At 31.2% G+C, this 16,369-nt stretch overlaps 1 protein-coding gene across 2 annotated transcripts; it reads right to left on the bottom strand.

Annotated features, from left to right (window-relative positions):
* Positions 1-617: 617 nt before the first annotated feature.
* On the bottom strand, positions 618-12,685 carry Hao (Hydroxyacid oxidase). Of its 2 annotated transcripts, XM_088193461.1 has the most exons (11): positions 12,633-12,685; positions 12,525-12,567; positions 12,287-12,456; positions 12,075-12,226; positions 11,598-11,718; positions 11,343-11,477; positions 6,267-6,395; positions 6,071-6,203; positions 5,880-5,999; positions 946-1,057; positions 618-889 (listed from the first exon to the last, which is right to left on the bottom strand). In XM_088193461.1, exons 3-11 carry the CDS (start codon positions 12,418-12,420, stop codon positions 822-824), a joined length of 1,104 nt encoding a protein of 367 aa, XP_088049587.1. In that variant the 5' UTR covers positions 12,421-12,456; positions 12,525-12,567; positions 12,633-12,685; the 3' UTR covers positions 618-821. The 2 variants fall into 2 exon arrangements, with proteins under 2 accessions (XP_088049587.1, XP_088049577.1); XM_088193451.1 differs by having other exon boundaries at positions 12,525-12,680.
* Between the last annotated feature and the right edge of the window lie 3,684 nt (positions 12,686-16,369).

Raw genomic sequence — 16,369 nt, 5'->3', positions numbered from 1 at the left:
CCAATACTTGTTGTTATATCTTTATAGAATATTTAAAAAATAGAGAGCGCGTAATTTTTTTATTTGCAGTTAAACTGTATTGATTATATAAATATTATGTATCATTGTATAATAGTTATTTATATAAATGGTTAAGAAATGTAAGGGGAAAAGTATTCTATATAAATAAATTATATATTATATATACAGTATACACGATATGTATGTAAATGTTGTGAAAAAATATATTTCAATCGAATCAGTATTCATATATATAAATATATAGTTTATAATAAAAATGTATTGTTATTCAATTTATTGTTTAATTATTATGTTTAGCTTCGTAAATTATATAAATCTAAACTATCGCATATATATGTTGTTTTTATTTTTATTTACAAACTATTATTATGACTAATCAATAAATGTGATGTCGTTAAATGCAATTATTAGCTTTTATTGAATTTAACATATTTTTTAGATAAAACTAATAAAACTGTTATTTTAACAACATACGGGTTTTCATTATCATCCATTATAATTATATATTTAATTATAAAGTGATTTGTACAGATTTTGTCAATAGGCTGTATAAATGTTAATTTCAATAAATTTAACAAGTTGTAATTGCTATTTGTTTATTATTAAATAAAAATATACAATATATATATATATAAAAATAAAATAACTAACAAAATTTCATTCTAATATTGTATCATATAACAATCGCAATTAATTTTCATTTAATTTAACTGAAACGTTCTTAATTACAAAATTGTTATATCGTGCTAGTAGAGAATTTAGCTAATAGTATATCAAATTAGAATGATAATAATAATGAACTATAGCTTACTATAATATGATTGATGCGAAATCATACTGAAGTTCAAATCTGATAGCTTAGAACAACCTAAAGAAAATATTAATATAGTTTAAATTAAAATAAAATAAATATTTTCATAATACCTGATAAGCCTAGCGCGTATTCGAATTCATGTTTTAAAATATTTAATACTTTCTCTACGCCTTCTTGTCCTCCATTAGCTAATCCCCATAGAGCTGGTCTTCCACAAAACACCTAAAAAATATCACAATAAGAAATCAATTCAGATGAGATGTGGTAAGTGTATAAACCTCAAATAAGTAAAAAGTCGAATCAAGTTTTCAATATAAAAAAATGCTTATATGTATGACGCCAAGGAGCATTTACATGATTGGATGCAATTCAACAAGCCCGTAAATATTGTACATTACTTTTGTCTATACAGTTTATATACGAAGGTTGTATTGTTGTGTTTTTGAAGGAATGCTTCAGATATCTTCCAATATGAGCTTTCTCTCTCAAAGGTCAAACGATCACACGCGAAGGTACAACGAAAGAAACACAAAGGTGTTTTTCTAGAATATTGGGACACTATAATCAAACATTGAACATATCGAAAGCGTGTTTTATCACCATGATCTAATTTTAGTAACAAATGTGGCCGCAAGCTTTTTATCTGCCTCGACTTTTTCGCTTTTCATTCGACTATTCTCTGATCCTAATTATATATTTATACAAAAAAAATGATCACAAGATCAGTATAATACATTTTTTTGCGTTTATCGAAATATTATATAATCTACTGATTAGCACATCATATGGATCCAAAAACCCAATATTCACACTTGAACCAAAGATGTTTTATTTGTGTTTTTCCTTCTTATTAACGAGTGTCTTCGGAATTTTCTCTTTGAGATATTATGTTCAATAATCATTAGAGTGTATATAAAAATAATATAAATCTAATACTATGCTTTAAAATAAATTTATATACCGTAATTTAAAATAGAAAAATTAATTACCGTAAAAATATATTATAATAATATTTTTTTTATAAAAAGTTTAAAAGCCTGAGAATATTGAAGTCTTAATTAAAAAAAAGTTTGAAACTCCTGATTGAAAAAAATGAATGGACCGAGTATATAAAATCATTATTTGAGGACCACAGAGAAGCCATGCATCGACTTTAGACTTATTGACTTAACAAGTCTCTCCCTGAAAATTATTTACAAAAATGATATAAGAAAGTATTTACACACGTTATGAAAAAGTAATTAGCAGGTAACAATTTAGATTTAGAAAATACCTAGGTACACGAGAAGCAGACGCTACTTCATGAAATTCGTAAACCTGTCTACATCTGCTTCATATATTTTCAGAAAGCTTAAAACTAAGGCAATGGTATAGATATGAGACTTCTCAAAATATTGTATTAAAAATTGTGGGGGTCTTATTTTTATATACTGTGACCAAAAATGATTATTCATCAATAAGGATAAATTAGACAATAGTGTAAAGGATGGACCACACAAAGCCCTCGTTACGACTATATAAAAGGGTTTCCCATAAATAACACGCAAGGATTCTCCGGTGCATTGAATGAATATTTCTGTATTGCGAAACGCTCACGGGAAACAATACATCACCGTAAGGTTACAACGTTCCCGTTACACAATTCGACCTCGGAGATGTTCATCAAGCAAATGTCACTTTTTAAAAGCGTATATATATTTCGTTGTTCTATGAAGCGAGTGCTGGATGATCGCTGCATGATTGTGATTGGTGCTTTGCAGCCCTGGATACATGAGGATCAAACAGACACTCGCAGATTCGCCCGCCTGGAAAACTGACTCACTGCCACCTACAAAACCCCTGAGGATCTTTCACGGACATCATCCCTGCGCCAGCTTCTCCACCACTGCTCAGAGAAAATGATAATCACTCATGTAACTAAAATAATAAATTATTACTAGGATGCAAAGTCACACCCCTTAGTGTTACCAAACCTTAAAAATTCAATATAGTCCAGTCAAATAAGGGTTTAACCTCGGAATGAAAGATAGCAAGCTGAAATTTCGCACAGACCTTTGTTTTGGCGTTCTAAATATTAGGTAAAAAGTCTCAAAATATATCGTGTCTGCTAATCAAGATATTAAAGGTCAAAGGTCATAAAAATCGTTTTTTTGCAAATATCTCGCCTCTTTTGCGTCGCATGTCATTAAATGTTTAACAAAACTTATAGAAAATAAAATTTTCTACAAGTTTGTTTTAATTTATTTCTTCGTATGGTTAATGGTTTTCGAGATATAGCGCGGGGAGTGGGAAGCGCGCATCCGTTTATAGGATAACGCTATGTAAACTACGGAGCCAGAGTTACCTGTACATTCTTCCACAGTTTCGTAGAAAACATCGCAAATTGTTATCTGCTGAACGAACCCATCTAAAGCATTATAACTTTCAATCTCCATATCTTCAAAAATCATCATCGATAATGCAAAAAGTAATACGTATGGCCTCTGATACTTCTTGCAAAAGCGGGACCATCCAACATTTTGTCGACAGAATTCGATGCATAAATTGTACTGAGAGCTTTCTTGATTCCGCTTCCATTCATTATATACCCTATGCATCCAATAAAAGACAAGCATATGAAAGCCTCCTAGTTTCACAACTACTCTGGACAAGTCCGAGCTAGCATCTGAAGCTGCTACGATTTCACGTGCTTTTATGTACAACGGCTGATCAAAAGTTATTAAGCATGTTCTTTGTTCATGTTTCTTGGCAGTGTTTATAGCACACTGTAATGTAGTGTAAATTGTGTCCATATTACTCACAGGATGAAGAATAAAAGTAAGAAACAGAATCCGAGAAGTTACAAAGTTCTCATTGTTTTTTGTAAGTTGTTCAATAAATCCATTCCACTCTGGCAACGGTGAGATATTTTTCCACTTTCCGTACTTCCACAACAAATCAACTACAATAAATATTTGTTCGGTTAGTTCTTCTACATCATTAAAATTTTGAACTTGAATCTCTTGCTCAATCCGGGTACGACATAATTTTCATACACTAGAAGGGGTATATGTGATAGTGCTGCTAACTCCTTTGCACTTGGGTTTGTTGTAAATTTCTTTATGCGGTCATCAGATATAACTTCAGATTTTGGAGCTATTATTTTTATCATTCCCATTATATGAACAGTATTATAGCCATCAAGAGTATAAATATTTTTCTGCATTATCTGCTGCATACTGTACTAAGGCACTTGACTATGATGGTTGATTACGAGGCTGTGGGTGATAAACAGCTGAAATTTAACATTTTATAGTATCACTATATGAAGCGAAAAAACCTAAACTTGACAAAACACCCAAAAGTCTTTTTGGATGTTTGGCCTATCTGTATTTTTTCTATGAAGAAATACAGATAGGCCTATTAATAACTGCCAAGAAAAGGACCGTTTTCGTATGGAAGTCATTATAGCATGACTTATAGCTGTGCATTTCGTTTTAAAATGCCCTGTCTTTCCTTTTCGGTTCTTTATAATAACTTCTTGCAGAAAATGTAATAAAGTTTTCGGAATTTCTTCATTAATATTTTACTCGGGGGCAGATAAGACTTGGTCTCAACAACAGAAGATCGAATATCTTCTCTAATAATCGCCGCAGCAGCTTCCACTACGCGCAAGTGTTCTTCTTCCGAAGTGCCTTTTTTATTTTCATACCAAGCTATGGATAAAACTTAAGCTTGAGCATCGCGAAAAGAAAAAATAGGGAATGATCCAATCTTCGTTATAACTATAATATCAGTTAAATATTTTTCTCTTAATTTGGAAATGATCTTCTTATCATCTGGTACATACTCCGTAAGGACATCTCTCAACTCTTTCAATTTTTTCGCACAAATTTATTGTCGAGCAATATTTCATTTTTAATTCCTAATAATACAATGAAGAAAGTAATAAAACTATGGTTCAAACAACTTGCCAAGACCACTTCTTTCACGATTGTTTACTTTTTCAAAGCTTATACCAAGTTAAGCAGGTAGAAATACTCGCTGGATTCTATAAACGGATGAATGCCTCCCACTCTTCGCGCTATATCTCAAAAACGGTTAATGATACAAAACAAATATTATTACTAAACTTGTAGATAATTTTATGTTTTACAAGTTTTGTGAAGCATCTAATGACGTGCAACGCATAAAACGCGAGATATTTGCAAAAAAACAAATTTTGTGACCTTTGACCTTTGATATCTTGATTAGCAGACACGATATTTCATGAGACTTTTCACCCTGTCCTTAGAACATCAAAACGAAGGTCTGTGCAAAATTTCAGCTTGGTATCTTTCATTCCGAGGTTTAGCTTTTATTTCGCCTTATTTGACTGGACTAAATAAGCATTGAGGTAGATTAAGCCAAAAATATTCCAATAGAGAGGGGTGTGATACAAATATGTATTCTTTATTCTATTCTTCTTCATATATACTTCGAAACCATATTCAAAGAAACACTCGTAAGACAAAAAGCAATAAAAAACGGCAGGGAGACAATTAACAACATTCATTGTGCTGATGATACGGCAATATTTTCTGAGGCCGTTGGCAACCCTGTATCTAATATACAATCATATTACAATACTTTTATATCTAATAAATTTTTACCTACATGCAAAACACTTAAATTAGATTGTCTATTTTTATACAAACCCTCAAATACGGAAACGCAACATTTTTTCTTTTTATTTTTACATAGAAGTTTTTTTGCTACGCTAAATAAGTGCTTCTGAATTCTTTATGCAATGCCAATAGTAAGCTTAGTTAGTAAATAATAAATATATACATTTATTAATCTTTGAATTTTGATAAGGCCACATTGGTACTAGGTTCGGACTCAACATAAGGCATTAAACGTTAATACATTAATTTTCCAATGCCATATTCACCTGTAATACTTTTTGTGAGCATATAAATCACCCAAAATATTTTTTAGTTTATAAAATTAGTATTATAGTACACAGTGGAATTAAAAAAACTATATTTATTATTTATATATTATATACTCATTATTTACATACCATTTTAGCTCCCAACGAAAGCGCCTTGAAAATATCTGTCCCTTGCGTAACACCCCCATCCAAATACACTTCAACGCCTGTTCCTCTCGCCACATCCACGATATCCTTCAGCACTTCGATCTGAAACACAAACCATTTTGATTGACGCGCTGGCTAATTTTAATTTATTATTGTTTGCATAATTCAAGTACGGTTGCCGGCGTGCCATCGATTTGCCTCGCTCCGTGGTTGGAAACCAAAATAGCGGAAATCCCACAATCGATTGCCATTTTGGCATCGTCAGCTCTGAGAACACCTTTCACCACCACTGGAAGCTTAGTTATGCTAAAACGTGTTTAATAATTTAAACATATATCACAACAATAATATATTTATGGTATTTGGTACCTTTTCAACCATTTGACATCGTCCCACGTGAGCGAACTGTCAAATAAATTCGCAACGTATTCGTTGAGACCGGATCCGCTTTTTGCACTACATATCTTGTCGGATAGAAAGCCGTCAAAATTGGCGAACCTTAAAATAATGAAAGTAATGTGAGATCAAACAAGATAGGGGCGATTTGGAGATCAAACAAGACATTGACATGTATCTATTAATGTAAAAATAAGTATGTCGATTCATACTAAATATAATTGATATTATAATAATAATGAAACAATGTAAATGTTTTATGAAATTAATAATTGGAATCATATCGATACTTTGTATTCATAAATATGAAAGGCCGATTTATTTTTAAAAGTACTGTGTATGTATCATATTAAAATAATTATTATTATAATATGTATTCAACAAACATCAAACGTGTAAAATGTATGTGACTTGGGATCATTATACATTTAATTAAATAAATTAAAAAACTATACCATTATTCTAAAATATTTTTTCAATCTTATTGTTGTACACGTGTGCAACATTAACAACACTTCATCTAAACCAGTGATATTAAACATGATGCCCGCTTGTAAAACCAAGAAATTTATTTTACTAAAATATTTATAATAATATAATTAAAATATATTAATAATGTTGCCGCAAACTATGGTGGATGAGTATCGTTATTCTCCGAGCGGAGGAATGATGTCCAGTGGATGGTTCTCAGAGATGGTGTAGTGGAGGTTCGTTCCTCTCTGCTGCGACGATCCCCCTCTGGCCCTGACCGTCTATGACCGTATGGTCCTCCATCTCAGGCCATTCCCGTCACGATCCGTTTCTGACGAATCAAAAGCATGCAGCGACCATCCAGACAATTGTTGCACTTGTTTCTTCGATTTACGAAATATGTGAATATGCTGGACATCCTTCCGAGGTCGAATGGTACAACGGGAATATTGTGACTTTACGGGGCTTTTTGTCGTCCGATGATATATTGTTTTCCGTGCCCATTTCGCAACAAAGAAATATGCTTTCAATGCATCGAAGAGTAATTACGTGTTATTTAAGTGAAACCTGTTTTTCTGGACGTAACGAGGGCTTTTGTGTGGTCCCTTCCTTTACACTCCAATGTCAAATTCATCCTTATATCATCAGATATATTTTTAAAACTATGGAGCAAATTATATAATTATGTAATGAACACTATTTTATGGTCATTGATATATGTATTCACTATTACATACTTTTAACCAAAATAAAATGATACTTAAGAAACATTGTAATTATTCATTATGGTTTTTCGATATTTTTCATTTCTCAAGAACTGAAAATTTTTATTTTCACTTTTCAATTTTCTCGAAAATTAAAAAAAATACAGTATATTATTATAGATATATTTATACTACTAATGAAGAGAATTAGGAGATCGCTGAAGAGAGCAAATTTTAATAGGGTAATGATTTTTTTTAATCAATGTAAATAATTGAAGTACCAAAACGGATCGATCTATTTTGATTGATTACAGAGCGTCGAGCTAGGAAATATTATACCCGTATTGTAGAGAAATTGTCAATAACAGCTGTTGCTACTTAACGCTTTATTTATTACATACAAGATAAAGACAAAAAAATCTGTTTACATTATTGAAAGTACGCTGACAAATAAATTTTATGGCATAACTGTACAAAGCCCCAAAAATATATTATTATTAACGTAGTTCTTAAATTATCAAAGCAAATATTAAATAGTAGAGTAGTTGAGAAAATCGTGTTCAATTGTTTTCCATTTAAATACTTTCAAACTTAAAATTATCAAAGAAAGCATGCATATGCTCCAACATCTGGCACGGATTCAACCTTTTTATGCAGCGGTATTTTATTTTTCAACAAAAAAGGCTCTAAAAATTATTAAGATGTTTGTTGATTAATGAAATGAAAATTCGCGATTTGTCATTTTTCTCGAATAATTTTCGAAAAAAAATACTAATTGTAATCTTGAATGTCCAAAAGTATTCGTTCTGTTACCTTATTTTTCTATTTATTTTTATCATTGAGATATAGCCATTTTTTTAGCCTTAATTTTTAAATCTTTAAATTGCATTTTTTTGTATTTATTGGTGTGTCTATTTATATTTATATATCGGGTTTGTGTTATATATATTTCTTTAAGTATTTTTTTCATGTTATAAAGATTGAAATGGTATTGTTTTAAATTTTAGATAATTAATCTGATCATATCTTAAAATAAAATTAAGAATATATTTTATTGTTTCAAAAAATTTTGTAATTGCCTGAAAACATTAGTATGTCTAAAATATGGCTTTAGAAAATTGTAATTGATTTTCAAAAATACAGTTTTTAAAAAAAAAAAAAAAAATCTGTATTAAAAAAGATTTTTTAAATAAAGCGCTTCAAATAGAATAACATAAATTTGTTAATAAAAAAACGATGCAAAGTATCTAAGTTTTTTCATCTAAATAAGCTTGAGTAAGAAGAATATATATTTTTGTAGCCAAGATAGGAGTTATTTTTTTATTGAAGTATAAAATAAAGTTTTTGCTTAATTTGTTGACGTAATGTCAGTGTCTTAGAAAAATATAACTTAAAACGGCATTAATCGAAAATTCACAGAAAAACTAAGATAAGATAAATTTATCAAATTGAAATCTGTTTTTCAGAAACAACAATCTATATTTAAAAAAAACATTAAAGCATTGTAAAATCCAGTTTTCTTATCTTGGAACATATAGATAAACTTTTTTAGTGATTTTTGTAAATAATGTATGCTGAATACTGCAATAAATATTATTTCAGGAAAACGTGAATTAAAATCGCAGCACTCCGACTGCAGTTATTACTGTAAGTAGCTGTATTGTGTACTGCTTCATCTTTTTTCACCACAAGATACTACTACAGGCGAAGAGTATTTTAAAAAATTCTACGTGCTTTTAATAAAATACAATTGCAAAACTATTGTGTGTAGAAACATCAATGACAGAAAAGATCAAAAACAATTTTCACTGTATTTATCAGGAAGTCATAAAAATAGATTAAGTACCAAATTTTATACGTTTTCAAAAATTAAATCAGTTACTTTGACTACTCTTAAAAACTGAAATTTGAGGATTTACTTTATTACACAGACGTTGGCTTTCCTGTTATAAAATTTTAATATAATTTTAGAATCTTTGCAATGGAATTTATATGTTTTTATAAATGAAAGTAAATCAGTGAAACAACTTTTATAACTTTAAAACGGATACAGGTATATCGCAGCACTTAAATGCTCTGAATTCAAAACTTCATGGTCGAAGTAAAGTTGTCACCTTTACATGAGAGACAATTCATAAAAACTAACGATCATAAATCACATAAATAAATAAATCGTAAATAATAACTATAAACTTAAATGTCGTTTATTTGTGTACAACCGTCCTCCGAGTATGTCGTGTGTATTTTTTTGCAAATAATCGCGTTTTTTTTTAAACTGAAAATGTTTGAAGATGCTGAAACGAAATGTGTCATAAAACTTACATTGTGAAACAATACTTCGGACCGCTCTCACTACCCACTTCATCTCTAAATAGCTTTTGTGGAATAGAAGAATTTTGCATCTTGAAAATTATGTGAGATATATTTAAATTTAAATAACCAGGTACCTGTTGAAAGTAACAGGGTATTTGGTTATTTTAAAAACGTGCGGGTACCCGGTTATCCGGTTATAGACTACGTTCAAAGTGTATTATTTTCGCACGACTTATTCCAAAGCTGTAGCAACAACAGAGTGATGAAGTAACCTTTGTAATTACAACATTTTAGACTACATAAAGAACATTAAATTAGCTTGAGAGAGCGTGGCAGAAAATTGTATGCAAGGCATATGGAAAAAAAGACCTAAAACAGTCTTGACAAAGTCAAGACAGCAAGAAATTGTGGGACTAGCTTAATTTAAATGTTGAAATGGGAGATATTGAAGAGTTACTGGAATATACCGAGTGAGAGCTAATTAACAAAGATCTAATAGAGTTTGAAGCGCAGCAGCACTTGAAATATGTTCTCGAAAGTGAGTGCAGCTATATTAGAAATGTTTATTTTTTTAGTAAAGTTCAGTAAATTGGAACGGAAAGTGAATGCACTTTTAAAAAGCTATCGTAAAATTTATTAAGAAAAACAAAAAGAGATTCTTCTCAATTGGTACACTCAGGACCTCTATTCTTAAAAATACGTCCATTTTCTAGCCATCATCTCCATAACATCCACAGTTTCTGATAACTTCAATTAAAAACTGATGACTGTAAATATTATTATACATGTATTTTTTATGAATAAACTTTAGTTTTACTTTTGCTGAATGTATTTTTATGTGATGTAATTCATTTTGTTCATCGCTATTCAGATTAAGCTCCTCGCTTATTGAGCAATTTACTTAATGATCTAGTCGTAGATACGAAACTCGATCATTAAGTGAAGAGTGTCTGTAATTTCAAGCCTGTATTTTATAAATAAAAGTTCAAGTTTGCTGTGGGACTCGTACCCACTGCCTCTGTATTATTGGTCGAGAACATTACTGACAATGCTATTTCGAATATATAATATCCGTTACGAATAATTTAAAACGTCATGAATCACCATTTTACATCAATTGAACAAATTTAACTGTAAAATGTAACTTTTAAAGCCAATGAACCGAAATAGTTATAAAAAAGCTATTATGGTTCCGGTCAAAAATTAAAATTCAGTCTATATACTGCAAACCACACAAATACACACAACCTCAATTTAAATCACAAACCACAAATGCTTCCATTTAATATAAACTTAATCAAATTATGTATGTATAGCGTCGTACATGCAATACAATGAAAAAGCCGCGTAATAATCAGACAATTCATTCTCTAAGTTATCGCTAAGAAACTTAACTTCGTTTCCTTGTATATTACTATATATAGAGAATTGCGTTTTAGCAGAATACTTAATTAACTTACGTATTAAATTTCACTCCATTGAAATTTAATCGTAAACGTGACAAATAGCGTGGTTTCTCAATCTTATATAATATCATGTTGTGCATTCAATAAAGCGTTACCTTAAATGTGGTGGTAACGAGAATTTGTTGCGAACATCTGCTCTTCTGATTCCGAAAAACGGAGTGTCGACAGTCAACACTATAGCTTTAAAACCAGCATTTTCAGCTCTTTTCACCAAATTCTTCGTCACGTCTCTGAAAATTTAACTTATTAAAAATTTGTTACACAATATAATAATATTCCTGTGGAACGCTTACTGAATCATTAAGTGAAACGATTATGTGTTAAGAGACATATAGTACGTTGATAGGTACCTGTCAATGTAAATGTATAGCTGAAACCATTTAATTGTGTCAGGAGCACATTCTGCAACTTCTTCAATAGAGCTCGTTGCTATTGTACTCAGAATGAAAACTGTTCCAAGGGCACCAGCGGCTGTGGAAATATTACAAGATTCGAAGATTAATACTGTTTTTAAAATATCTAAATATTATATAATAATTTCTAATTAATAAGATAAGTACTAATTACATAAAGTAGGTAAACAATGATATAAGCATATGACTTTTGCTTCACTGAAAGCAAATAAAATAGTAGTGAATCGATCTTCTTTCAAAAACACATGTGTTCATACGTGAGCTAAAGATATAAAAAAGCAACATCTACATATTTGTTTATAGCATGACCTGACATCACAAGGGTTACTATAATATAACTATCCATACGATAAGCTTAGATATTCACATCAAATATTTACCCAAACATCTATATATAACAAAATAAACAAATACCTTTAGCCGATGCCGTCTCTCCATCTGGATGAGCCATCCTTTGCATGGCAGTCGGTGCTATTCCAAAAGGCACTTTCACCTTTTGCCCTAAGACGATCGTACAGGTATCCAGCTTGGATACGTTCGTCAGACATTTAGGTAATATTCGTAATCTTAAATATTTTCAAAACATTAACATTGATCATTCGATGTAAATATTGATGTAATTGTACCTTGAGAAAGCGGCTCTGTTCTCAGCTAGAGTCTGCTCCGACGTAGCTCCACTTTTGTAATAGTCTGCGGCATTTTTTGGCAGCTTGCTCAATGCAGCTCGTTCGAATTCTTCGATGCTCACTAACTTATCCATAATAGACGTCCGAGCTCGACTATCAAATGAGCTATACTACAATAAAAACAACGTTGATAACCCGATGAGATAACAGACAATCTTTACTGCCATTCTTAACATACGTAGATCTTGACTATGATGTCTCAATTAAGGAAAAGAGCGGATCTTTAAAACATAAAAAAATTAAACTTATTTATTTTTATAATATATCACAATATTATAAACCCCACTTTGTTTTTGATATACGCGATTTAACTAGCAATTTAGAATATATAATATCACGTCCGTTGTAAGAACAACACGTAGTCGATTACAAGCATAATCATATTCAACTTGCATATTAAAACATCCAATTCTAGTATAGTGATCAGCAACCTTTTCCATTAAATCTACATATAATAAAAATAATCGTTTGTGTATTTTCATATTTAATGTATTTTTCATTGACATAAAAAAGAGTCACTTGGATCTATTTTGTTTTAGCCACTTTTTTAACATCCTTGGATTTTCGTCAATTTTATTTCGGTTTATCACATGTGACCGTTAGATCTGGCTCTAAGCTACGGAATGTGGAGCTGAAGTCATCACTATCCTTATTTATTCACTAGATTAAGCGCTATGTTGAAATTATATATGAGTGTGATTTAAAATAAATTAATTGATACAACAAATTCATACCGTCAATGATGCTTTTAATAAAACGTGTAATTCACTTGTTGGTTTTATTTATTCTAGCTGTTTTAAAGCAATGAGTGTTTTAATTTAAAATAACACAATGGTCGTATCAGTTAATTAACAGGATCTTGCCTATAAGTCTGAACCAAGGGGCAAACTAAAATAAAATACATGCTGAGCTAAGCCCGTTATAAATTTATGTTGTTAAAAGAATAATTTAGATTTAAATCCAATTCCACATATTACACAGGGACATCATTTGAGAGGGGCAGATGGGGTCGTTTACCTCCCCTTGAATTTGGCCAGAAAAATGCATGCCATTTAACCCTTTAAACGCCAGTGAGTCACCTGTTATTTCTCTACACGGGTCAACAACAACAATCTCTTTCCAAAAATAGAAACAGCAATAAATCATTCAATTGTTTTATTGTATGTGAATGACTTGAAATTTTTCAAGAGAGTGCAGTGCTTTATGGAAGTGGGCCTACTACAACCGATTGCCTTTCAGTGTAAAGAAATGTCACTGAAAGGCAACTGAACATAACGGTCACTTAAGCGAGACTGAACAATTACACCTGCACCTGAACATTCCTTTTGTATAAGTCTCAGAAATACGGTTAAAACTACATGCTAAAATATTTCGGTCAGACTGCACTTGTCAAGGGTTACATGCCATTATTATGGCCAAGGCTATATAAGAATTGGAAATCAACGTCCATTGATCAATCCAGGTGATCTGAGGCAGAACTGGAAGCTTTGTTTTTATCTGATAAAAATCATAATAAATTATACTAGTAGGGGAAAACGGTACATTTTGTTCATAAGTTTGGCAACGGTAGTTCGCTACCTGTGTGTTCGGAGACAATATTTTGGATAGTGCATATATTAAATAAATGTATAATAAAAAATATACTTAAATTAGGCATGTTTAATGCTATACATATAACGCATAAATAAAAATGACAAAATAGATAAAAAAAATATGCTCAAAATACGTGTCTCCATTGTAATAAATAGATTATTATAATTCCTAATGTTCAGAAAAAGAGCAAAAAAATATTGAAGAACTTTTAACCTTCTGGTCAAACAAATGGATAAACGAGCTGTTATAGTTGAGCTATATAAGATTTTCTTTGAAACGTGACAGAATTGACTGAATATTTCCGCTGCTGGACGAATATCCATGATTTAGTTATCCCAATCCCTTTAGTACGTGTCACAAACGTTAAGCATTTCACGTTGTGTTCTAAAATTAAATTATTTAGTGACTCGTTCACTTTTATATAATATATACAAAAGCGAGTTCTTATTTCATATATGTTGATATCTAATATGCCATTAATGCTTCAAAAAAACGATAGAAGAACAATAATAAACAATTTAAGCTTTTTATTATTACAAAATATTAATTGTATTGACTGATAGTGCACTCAAAACACGACGCTAATTTAAGCTTTTATGTATTTATACAATATTTATTGCACAATATAGTTGAAGGCAATAAATAATAGAATATAGTTGCTTGATGTTTCTTCTTGCTAGGGCGAAGATTCTACGTCTTTATCAACAGGTACGCAAATACAATAAATGAACTCCAAAACATTTCTTCCCTTTTATATTTTTTGTAGATCCTTGCACATACTGCACCCCCCTTGTATCTCACCCTACACTGAGTAGGGGAGAACTAACACGGTGTATATCATCATGTTGTTATGGCTCAGCGAAGGATGGAGAACCGAATATCAGTTGACTCTCAGGATTCAGTACAAGTTAAGTGGTCTTTGGGGGTCTTAATAAGTCTTCTCCGAGCTTTGAACTTATAGTTAGCTTTCTAATTCAAACTGATTAGCTGGCCGTACACGCGCGGGCACCGACGGATCTGCCCGTCCGGGTGCCTGGCGGACAAATCCGAACGTGTGTGGTGAGAAACGACACAGATTTGTCTGTCCGCTGCTCAAAACTAACGAATCGGATATGGACAGGCAAATCCGGGCACCACGTTTGCACGCTTGTGCGATTTTTGTTTATCCATTCTTAAGAAATTTCTTCCAAACAGATAGTCACCACATATTATAGCAAGTTTTTTCTGTTGAAAAATACATCAGACAACCGTTTTTTTCATTTATTTATTTAAACAGTTCACAGTTTGCGTGTGTGGCGAAGCTCGGACAGATCAGTCTTGTTGTCCGTCGGACATATCTGTGCGTGTGTGCTTAGCTATTGTCTTGCACTCTTATAATCAAATATTTTTATTAACCACATTTACTTGTTTTCTTCGGACTTTGGTTTAAAGTAGCTAACTCGTTCATTGCAAGAATATTATTTATTTGTCGTTATTAAAGATCGTTCATTTCTTTGCTTAACTTTTTAGTATTTTATGTGTATTATAATGTTTCGGTTTCATAAAATTTGTATTACTATTGTGCAATCCAGTGCTACGTGCACTGTTTTTCTATATATGTTACACAATGCACCAACAGCCTTTTTGGCAATTATCTCGTACGCAATACTTGAGCATAATATATATTTTCTTTCACATATTATTGACTCGAGTCGTGACCTTCTAAATGTTTTTATTTTTTTAAAAGGTTATTATACAAATCTTTTAAACGCTTTTATGCTCTCTGATGTATTGTTATTAAATGTCTTTCCATGTTTACGTTTCCGGAAATTGAAAATTTTAATCTTTGTAAAGCTGAAGTAATATATATTTTTGAAATATTTTATATAAAAAACTACAATAGACTTGATACATTTTCCGTGACATTTGAAGATGAAGTGTAAATGACACATGCCTATGTGAATCTAACTTGTGCTCAGCCGATGCCATTTCTGATATTTTTGAGCTGATTGATAATTACTCTTAAAAAGCATGTAAAGAAACGGAGATGAAAAGTTCATAAGGACATTACATTTTCAGTAGCAACTCAAGTAAACGAATTATTTACAAATTATATTTTTTTAATTATTCAAGTTTATTGTACTAGTTTCATTTATCAGTAAACCAAGTATTTTATATTTATTTTTAGAAATATATACTGACCTGTGAAATTAAATAACAGGTGACTCACAAAAAAGTCGCTGGCGTTTAAAGGGTTAAAACACCATAAGCATGTCGGCTAAAAATTTCTGAGCTTCACTAATCAACCTCAGTTGGATTCTCTTCTACTGAATCTTTTACCCAGAGCCCGAAACCCTCAGAATATTTGTTCCATCTGAATTTAAAACAAAAAAAATATAGTCCTAATCTCCTACGATCGTCAAATTACATTGGATTCCCTAGCTGTTGCCA

Source organism: Plectrocnemia conspersa, unplaced genomic scaffold (assembly GCF_051122295.1).
Source record: "Plectrocnemia conspersa isolate PC_06_02 unplaced genomic scaffold, ASM5112229v1 ptg000001l, whole genome shotgun sequence".
NCBI lineage: Eukaryota > Metazoa > Arthropoda > Insecta > Trichoptera > Polycentropodidae > Plectrocnemia > Plectrocnemia conspersa.
This window is presented reverse-complemented; position numbering and strand designations above follow the sequence as displayed.

Excerpts from the sequence above, each read along its gene's own strand:
- Hao (XM_088193461.1), bottom strand. The coding sequence starts at position 12,420 with ATGGATAAGTTAGTGAGCATCGAAGAATTCGAACGAGCTGCATTGAGC. Across the intron at positions 12,227-12,286 it reads AACAGAGCCGCTTTCTCAAG|ATTACGAATATTACCTAAAT; the intron begins GTACAATTACAT and ends AAAATATTTAAG. Across the intron at positions 11,478-11,597 it reads CTATACATTTACATTGACAG|AGACGTGACGAAGAATTTGG; the intron begins GTACCTATCAAC and ends TTAAATTTTCAG.